The 9,741-nt window shown below is 42.5% G+C and overlaps 1 protein-coding gene across 1 annotated transcript in view; it reads right to left on the reverse strand.

Annotated features, from left to right (window-relative positions):
• Positions 1 to 8,439, reverse strand: part of XPO1 (exportin 1) — a 61,624-nt gene extending 53,185 nt beyond the window's left edge. Inside the window, exons 1-2 of the mRNA XM_037744444.1 lie at positions 8,113 to 8,439; positions 4,406 to 4,537 (exon numbers count right to left, since the gene is read on the reverse strand). Coding sequence (XP_037600372.1) covers positions 4,406 to 4,531 — 126 coding nt within the window. The 5' untranslated portion in view covers positions 4,532 to 4,537; positions 8,113 to 8,439. The remainder of the gene's footprint in view (positions 1 to 4,405; positions 4,538 to 8,112) is intronic.
• Positions 8,440 to 9,741: the final 1,302 nt, after the last annotated feature.

Genomic DNA, 9,741 nt, shown 5'->3' on the forward strand with positions numbered 1-9,741 from the left:
GAACCCAGGAGGCGGAGGTTGCGGTGAGCCGGGATCGCGCCATTGCACTCCAGCCTGGGTAACGTGAGTGAAACTCCGCCTCAAAAAAAAAAAAAAGAAAGCATCAAAAAGAGGGCAGGAAGCACTCTTATAATCATCTCTGACAAAGATATCTCATACTCTTTAGCTTGGCTTTTATTCCAATCTTTTAAAAAATCATATGCTCGGCTGAATGTGGAGGCTCACACTTGTTAATCCCAGCACTTTGGGAGGCCGAGGCAGGAGGATCACAAGGTCAGGAGTTCAAGACCAGCCTGGCCAACAGGGTGAAACCCCGTCTCCTAAAAATGCAAAAATTAGCTGGGCATGGTGGCGCATGCCTATAATCCCAGATACTTGGGAGGCTGAGACAGGAGAACTGTGTAGGAGGTTGCAGTGAGCTGAGATCAGGCAACTGCACTCCAGCCTGGGTGATGAGTGAGACATTGTCTCATTAAAAAAAAAAAAAAAAAAAATTGAATACTTATCCTGGCTTTGATGCTTTATTTCAACCACAATCTTTTCCTCAGGTAGCAAATACAATACCATATTAATGACTATCCCATACATCAATCAGCAAAATACACTGTTAGACACTCAATAATATGGTTGTTCTCTACCCAGAAATCCACCAGAACCACTGTGGTTGCCTGAAATGATCAGATAGATACCTGCTTCCATTTTGAGTCTGTGATTAGAAGAGTTAATGGGTATACTTGAAAATACAATTACACACATTTTTATTTGATTTCATTAAAGGACTCATGGGTATAATGTGTCATGAGAAATGATACAAGGCAGAAAGAATAATGATGTGACTTATCTAGGGCCAAAGCACATTTTAGCAATGTTCTGATCTTCTCCCTGAGAATATCTAACTAGATAACCATACCAAACTAGAGGAAAAGTTGTAACAAAGATCCTCACATAGTAAAAGTTACTTGGTCAAGTTGCCATTTTGTCAGATGCTTTGAAGGGATAAGCCTTCTACTCAGAATCAAATACCTCCCATACTATTGCCACTCATTTCAATCTCTACATCAATCATGTTCTTTCCTGTGGCAATTTTACTTTCTGATGTTACTTCTAGTATTTGCATCCTAATGTATTCTAATCCTATCATTCTTACATAATGTTCTTTATAAACTTAAAACTCCAACATAATGTAAAAAAAAAAAAAAAAAAAAAAAGACACAAAAGCAAACTAAAGGGAGAGAAAACCGAGCATCTCCCTTGTGCTACTAACTGAATGGTGAAAGCATTTTAGTTGCTAAGCAATAAAGAGTTCAAGATCCTTAAAAGAACACAATATTGGAGAAAATATCCAACTCTTCCCCTATGTTTTTTCTAGCTGTCTACGTGGCTAAAAATAAAAAAGTGCTGTTAACAGAAGGTAGTCCTAATGTCACAGTGCTAAATATCCTACTATACTACTAACCATGTATGCAAAAGTTCTGTCTACAGTTTGAAAGCCATTCTTCTAAATAATTTCTTCCCCTCCCCCAAGATACACATTCCTTTAAAAAAAAAAAAAAAAAGGGCTACCTACAACTGACTTTTTCCCAGTTGACTTTAAAAGTTTAATTAGTATAATAAATTTTACTTGTCATTACTGCATATTTTATGAGTAGCAAAAAATATTTTTTTTAATTTCAAGCAATGAGTGTGTATCACATAGGCTAAATCATTTTAATTATACTGCTAAATGTACCCTTTAAACAGAGTGCCTTCTACCTATTAAGCACTGTAATAGGTGCTTTACAAACCTCATTACTAACCCTCCAGTCTCTTGTAGGGCAGGTCACATTTGTACATGGGACTTAAGAAATGACTGGAGAGAACTTCCAGGAATCGTATTAAGACATCTAACATTAAAAACATGTTTTCCACTACAGCTCTCTACTACTACTACTACTTTTCCTTTGAAATAAGACCCTCAAGGAGGTGGTAAACAAAAAAAAAAGACTGAACTGAAAGTTTAAAGACATAATACTTTTAGAGACCAAAAGGACTCATTAACCAGCTTTAAGCTCTAAATCTGTATCTTCATTTATAATACAAGTTTCCTAGGTATTTTCATGCAACTGATTTGTCACATGACCTATTAAATACTGCAGACAAAATCCTTTTACTTTGGGAAAGTTAACCTATTGTCGTTATAAACAAACAAAAAAAAATTTAGAAACTTTTCTTAATCTACTTTTTATTAACAAGTCAACTTTAAAACAAACCATTAAATTTCTGAATACTGTGAAACATTAAAAGCAGTATTACTATAACATATTCTCAATTACAAAAATTACCATTAATTCTGTTATAAGCCTTGAAGAACACTAGTCTATGTTGGTTTATTTATTAGATCCCTTAGATGTTGTGAACTACCTTAGTGCCAAGATTAAAACAGTATTAGTAGCTGAATATATGTGGAAAAAATTAAATGCCCTTTTCCCAATAATATTATTTTTCCAATAATATTATTCAAAGTTGAACCCAACCTTAATTTCACAGTTTCCTCCAAAAGCAGTTGCTTTCTATGCATCCATGCTAGAAGAAATGAAGCTTAAAGCTTCATGTTGAATGCATAGCATGAGGAACAACTAAATGACAGGGATAATAAATACTGATGGACAATTTTTCAAGAATGCATTTGGAGATAACATACTGATTAAAAGCCCCTAGGGAGGCCAGGCTTGGTGGCTCACGCCTGTAATCCCAGCACTTTGGGAGGCTGAATGGGTGGATCACAAGGTCAGGAGTCCAAGACCAGCCTGGCCAAGGTGGTGACACCCCATCTTTAAAAAAAAAAAAAAAAGGCCCTAGGAATATAAATCTGGACTAACAAGCTCACAGAATCACTACAGAGTAATTTTTTTCTACTTTTAGAGCTTCCATGGCCCTTTTCAAGTTTCTACTGCAGTATCGTTGGATTTCACAAGGGAACGGAAACATTTGTATATGATGCTTTTTGGACTATCTATAAAAGACAGTACTACATCCACCTTTTGCTTTCAAAAGTATAATGGCACTCAAGGTTTCTTAATTATGCAATATAAATATTTTGACATCTAAGTAACCTCATTATCTACTAGCTGAACATTTATCTAACCAGAAATCTACCATTCTGGCAACAAAACTACCTTAAAAGACTTCTGGCTGGGCGCAGTGGCTCACACCTGTAATCCTAGCACTTTGGGAGGTGGAGGCATGTGGATCCCAAGGTCAGGAGATGGAGACCTTCCTGACCAACATGATGAAATCTGGTCTCTACTAAAATACAAAAAATGAGCAGAGCAGGGCATAGTGGCACACGCCTGTAGTACCAGCTACTCAGGAGGCTGAGGCAAGGGATTGCTTGAACCTGGGAGGCAAAGGTTGCAGTGAGCTGAGATCAGGCCACTGCTCTCCAGCCTGGCGACAAAGCAAGACTCCATCTAAAAAACAAAAACAAAAACAAAAACAAAAACAAAAATTCTGACCCAACTGGAGAACTTTTTACTCATTCAAAAACCTGTTTGGGCCAGGCGCCGTGGTTCATCCCTGTAATCCCAGCACTTTGGCAGGATGAGGTGGGTGATCACCTTAAGTCAGCAGTTGAAGACCAGCCTGGCCAACATGGTAAAAACCCCATCTCTACTAAAACCACAAAAATTAGCCAGGCATGGTGGCGCGCACCTGTAATCCCAGCTATTAGGGAGGCTGCAGCAAGAGAATTGCTTGAATGCAAAGGTTTTAGGGAGCCAAGACGGTGCCACTGCACTCCTGCCTGGGCTACAGGGCAAGACTGTCTCAAAAAAAAAAAAAAAAAAATTGGTCCTATGGGTAAAAAAAAGTCAAGGTTTTTTTCTTGTAACGCACACAATTTAAAATTTTATACACATTTCTGTTTCACCTTTTAATTGGGTTCAAAAAGGCCAAAAACCTTAAACTGATCAAAACATGGTTTATGTTTAATTCTCTACATTAACAGTACTACTTAGAAAGTGAGCAAAATTCAACTAACATAAAAATACTTGGTATTCCTGGTTTTTTTTAAACAAACATATCTGTGAAATACTTCTGTAAATGTTTCCAAAGTAAAAGAATCATGTAGCTCCAAACATATTAAGCATATATAATACAGAGAAACTTTAATACCTACAAAGTATTTATTAAAACATTCAGCTCTTAAGGACAAAACAAGCCTAATATTTCAAAACAACCCACTCTAACCATGTCAAACATTATGCTATTTCTTTCTACAAACCAATTATCATTATGGTTAATATATAATTTCAAATTAATGCAAACTATGGAATATCTTTTAAAATTATAATTTAAAATTTTATTCTAAACCCAACAACTCTGTTACACTGTCATAATGTTATAAAGATTTGGTTGGCTACTTTACCTGGGCTCCTTCTCCATGGTATAAGCAATTCACCACATTATCTAATAAGTTGATATCCAGTTTTTGGCTGAAATCGAGCAGCTGACGAGCTGCATGGTCTGCTAACATTGTCATAATTGCTGGCATAGATTACTGAAAATAAAGAAAAAAAAAATTGAAGCTGCCTATGAAGTTTTGGTATTATCAAAAACTTTCTACAAGTTATTTTACTTCAATCATATTATTCCAAATATTTTAATAAATACTTTAGAGACTTTAATCATTACAAAAAAACTACGATAGTAAAATCAAGTAACAAAAGCTGAAATTATTTAACTACTTGATAATTACATAAGTTATCATGGTCCATTCAACATTTTCAGAGTTTATACACCAGATTTTCCTATTCTACTAACATGTATAAAGTATGATAACCTATTATTTAAATTCATCCACTATTAGGATTGTATGGTCCTAAAAAGTGATACAGTTCAATATCTTGATGTCAAAACTTTTTCAGCAAGTAGGATTATTAAGTTCCAGTGAATGTGATTTTCTTTTCTTCCCAAGCAGGGTCTTCTTGATAACTTAGTAAAAAGCTCACTTCACATTACAGTAACTTTAAAGATATGCTATAAAGACAGAATGGGCTGGGCAAGGTGGCTCACACCTATAATCCCAGCACTTTGGGAGGCCGAGGCAGGCTGCTCACCTAAGGTCAAGAGTTCAAGACCGGCCTGGCCAACATGGCGAAACCCCATCTCTACTAAAAATACAAAAATTAGTCAGGCATGGGGGCAGGTGCCTGTAATCCCTGCCTCAATCCCGCCACTGCACTCCAGCCTGGGTGGTAGAATTAGACTCCATCTCAAAAATCAACAAACAAAGAAAAAAGACAGATGTAAAAAATTATATTCGGATATGCAATAATTCCTATTGTACACAGCAATGGTTAGCAAAAACACAAGTCTTATATATCTTGGTATAAATTCCCTTAACCTTTACAGAAATAACTTAGTTTCTACACTCAAAACATTCAAATTGTTTCAACCCTCAATGAATTGGGGGATTGTAATTACATTTACAAACATATTTACTATAGGATCTAGGAAAAAAAACTTTATGGCAATATGCCAAACAAGATTTTTTAAATTCCAGGTATTCATTAGCAAGGTAAAAGCTCTAAAAGCTTGCCCATTTCCAAATAAAAAAGACTTCTAACAGAAAAACGAGCTACTTCGCCCAAATAAGTAATAGTTAAAACCTACTAGTTCATATGCAATGTTATCCATTTAAGAGGATTCTACTCTTAAGATGCTGGCACACATCCACTTTTTTGTTGCCCAGAATTACTGTAAAAAGTATTTTTCCTCTGCTTTTCTTCAAAGCCAATGCCACTCAAACCTGACTGGTTAAGTCAGTAGCCCTTAACCTTTTTTGGGGTCAAAGATGCCTGAGACTCTGAGGAACCAACAGTTCTAACCCAGTTTTTAAAAACTCACTATTTTGTATATACAATTACAGAGGATTCAGGACATCCTGAAAGTCATCCATGGCACCCCCGGTTTAGTGTATTTAGAACTAACAAGGTCAGATCCCAACTTCTTCCCATTTTAGGAACTTCCGTGGACCAGAAAATGAGTGGCTAATTTCTTTACATTATACTTGGACGAACTAGCTTGGCAGGGGGGAAAAAGCGTGAATTCCAGGATTTTTTATAACAGCTTTAAAATGTCCATAGCAATAATGGCAGCAATTTCAATGCAAAGGTTTTACTTAAAGATAATGTCTGTTACAAAAGATTAGAACTCCAAATGATGAGTAACTTATGATTGATAATAATGTAAAAATGATGTGAAACTCAAGAAATGAGGAGTTCAAGAACTGGTCCATTATTGACAAAACTGATGCGACTTCAAAATGTTTTGTAGTAGGCATTAAACAAACGTTTTTAAACAGTAGAATACTTGTTACCAGACAAAAACCCGAGATCTAAGTACTGAGAGGAAATATATATTCCACAAATAAATATGTAAACCTTCCTCAAGTATCATAAAATTTAGAAGATCAGAACAATCTTAATATTTGAGGCTTAAAAGCAATGTCCACAAAACAAGATCCATGTATTGAAAGTTTTCAAATACTTCGGTAAAAAAAAATGAACAAACTTTTCACCTATTTACTCCTAGCACAGTTTAATGCCAAAACAAACAAAAAAAAGATTAAGATGACTTCACAAAGTTTCACTTTCAAATACACTGTCCTTACAGAGTTCTACGAATTAGATTGGTATGAAAAAAAAGATTTAGAATAGAAGGGTTTAAATACAGTAATTTGCCATCCTTAGAACTAGCGGCTGTCTTCGAAATAACCTACCTATTCTTGAACTGTACGTAGTACAGAAATGGCGGCTTTGTGGTCAATGCCAAGCACATTTAGTCCCCCAAATCAAAACGCTTCCAAAACATTCTTTCCACTAACAGCAGCGTCCCACACTTAAGATATACAAGCGAATAACCATAGTGGGAGAGGTGTAACCATGAACGCTCTTTTCTCGTTGGGCTCTTCAATCCTAAAATCCACTCACTGGATAGCGTACACTAGGGATTATCCAGCTTATGGATGCTGTAACTCTACAAGTGACCCCCAATGCCAGTTCCTATCCAAAAACCAGAAAACTATAACCGTTGCTTAATCCAACTTCATACTAGAAAAAAAAAAGGTCGCAAGAAAGCGAAAGACTTCTCCTTAGGTGTGTGGGCAATCGCCTGCTTCATTCAGGAGAAACACACCTCACTAGGGCCCGCCCTGCCCTTGCTTCCCACCCGAACCGATTTGCAGCCCTTCTAACTATAGCACACGGGAGCACGCACTCACCCCGCCCATACTCGGAGGAGGCATTTAGACCAGGCGCCTTAAGTTCACCGCCCCTTTCTCTGAGCAGCATGGCCTCGGCGTGATCAGAGGAGGTCCGGGCTGAGCCAGTACAGAATGCTTCCTCTACTACACCACTTCCTCCCACCCACCCTAAACTCAGACATCGGAATGAAGGAGAATCAGGGCATCCTACACTGTACAAGGCCAGCAGTAAATGGTTTAACCAACTTATCACACTCAAACCCCTGAAAAGAAACTGTAAGACGGAATCCCATGTACAGGTCCCTGAAAAATTCATCTTTCCTACTTCACATGCCACTCCGCAAAAACCCCGAGAGCTTTCGAGTTTCCTTGCTGGAGGAATAGGGAGTCGGCAGCCCCTCCCTCCCCCATCCCAAGCTCTCCACCGAGGGGGCCACGTGATGCAGGCGGACGTTTCAATGCTGCTGCACTAAATATTTCTGGAAACTTCCACTCCTAATAATTTACAGAGATGTTCCTGAAATCACCCCAACTTCTCCCCAACCCGTGGGGCTGAAGAAGCCTTTCCATTTCGCGAGGCGCCCCGCTTCACTATCACGCTCCTCACCTTCCTCCACCGCCACCCGCACACGCGAATGACCCAGCAAGAGCTCCCCTCCCGCGGCCGCCTCCCCGCCTCCATCCCCCAGCGGCAAAAGCGGCTCCATTCAATCGCAGGCTCCGCCGTGGGCCCGGCGCGCCCCCGGCCCGCCCGCCACCTCCCGGGCTCGCTTCCCGCGGCGGCCGCCGCCGCCGCGCCCCACGCCGGCCTCCTCCCGCCCGTCCGCGACGCCGCCCGACCCTCGGCCCCGAAGACACAGTCGACTTACCCAGAGATTTAACCAACTGCTCCTTCCTTCCTTGTTGGGGGATTAGGGCGAGGGAAGGTGGGGAGGGGGAAGAGGGGACGAATCAAGGTGGGTTTCACAGTTTTCCCACCTTATAAAAGGAAATTTTAAAAACGAAGAGGAAAAGGGCAAGAAAAGCTCAATAATATTTACTATTTCAGGGACGCTTTCCCCCAACACACACACCCACCCGCCCCCCCCCCAAAAAACAAGGGGAATTAATCTGGGGAATAAATGCTCCCGCCCAGCTAGGAGTGAGGGAAGGGGGAGGGAACGGGGTCAAGTCCTAAAGATTCAGCCCCAGGGGGACCCTCCAGCCACAGGCAGCAGCAGAAGTGGCAGGAGCAGGGGGTGTAGAGTCCACACGGCCGGGGGGACGCTCTGCTGCCAGCTGCAGTCCGACTCCCCCCTACCAAAACACGGCTCCCTCTCTCACGCGGCTCCGGCGCTGGGCCCCCCCACAGGCTCGCCTAAACTTTCCCCCCTTCTCTTGCTCCTCAGCGACTGGTGGTTCCCCCCTCCCCCTCTGGGTGGTTGCACGGACTGCAGCAGCAAAGACTGGAACAGGCACGGCCGCCGGGGCTGTAGCTACTGTTGCTCTTGCTGATGCTGTAGCTCCCGCTGCTCCTGCCGCGGCCGCTGCAGCCGCTTCTCCCCCTCCTCCTAGTGCCTCAAACTCGGAACCGGTTGAAACCGGTTCAGACTGGGAGATTCCATCTCGGTTGAGTTTTCAGCCCATGGCGCCGCGGAGCGTTTGGAACCTGGGCCTCCGCCCCCAGCCCGCCCTGCTATTGGTCAGTTCCAGCCACAGCCGCGCCATGAGCCTATCTCTCGTTGGTCCGAGAGCCAGTCAATCCCACCTCAAGGCTCCACACGAGCCCGCCGCTTCGGCCCCCGCCTCTTTTCAGCAGCGATTTGCCCGCAGAATGGGGGAGGGGAAGTGGGACGGGTCGAAAAGCAAGAGGAGAGGGGTGGAGGAGGAGTAGGTGGGACGAAGAGCCTGGCTGAGTAGAAAAAGAGAGTGAAGGGAATCCGCGTGGAGGATTGGTTAAAACCAGCTGTCAATCAAGCACAGCCCGCCCCTGACTTCCCTTCCCCCTCCAGCCCTCCCCCTCCCAGTGCTTAGTTCGCAGGCCCGGCCTTTCCCGCCGGCTCATTGGCTGGGCGCCTTCGGTGACGGAGAGGGTGGGGCGCAGCTCGTGAGCGTGTGGCGGCGCGAGTTTGATCGCTGCGCGCGGCAGCGTTCGCTCGGCTTCCCCCGGACTCGGCTGGCCCACCCCCACCGGATCCCGCCAACCTGCGGGGCCTGAGCCGGCGGGAATCAGGATCCGCCCCTCAGATGGGGGCAGCGTTCGGAAAAGGGAGGAGACATCCAGTTGTTTTGAACTCTAGGAGGGGTGGAGAAAGGAGCGAAAAGAACACTTCCGAGGCCAACTGTAGGCCCCAGACCTCTCATCCATTTTAGAGGCCTGGGTTTGGGGCCAGGTAGCTGAGAGAAAAAGGTTGGGGTGAGGCGTAGGGTGTGCATTCTTGGCGCCTTGTGATGTTCTCAGGGTCTTGGAAAAGATACCGAAATACTTCTTGGGAAAGTCTCCTTAAAATTTCAACTCT

This window comes from Cebus imitator, unplaced genomic scaffold (assembly GCF_001604975.1).
Source record: "Cebus imitator isolate Cc_AM_T3 unplaced genomic scaffold, Cebus_imitator-1.0 Scaffold175, whole genome shotgun sequence".
NCBI lineage: Eukaryota > Metazoa > Chordata > Mammalia > Primates > Cebidae > Cebus > Cebus imitator.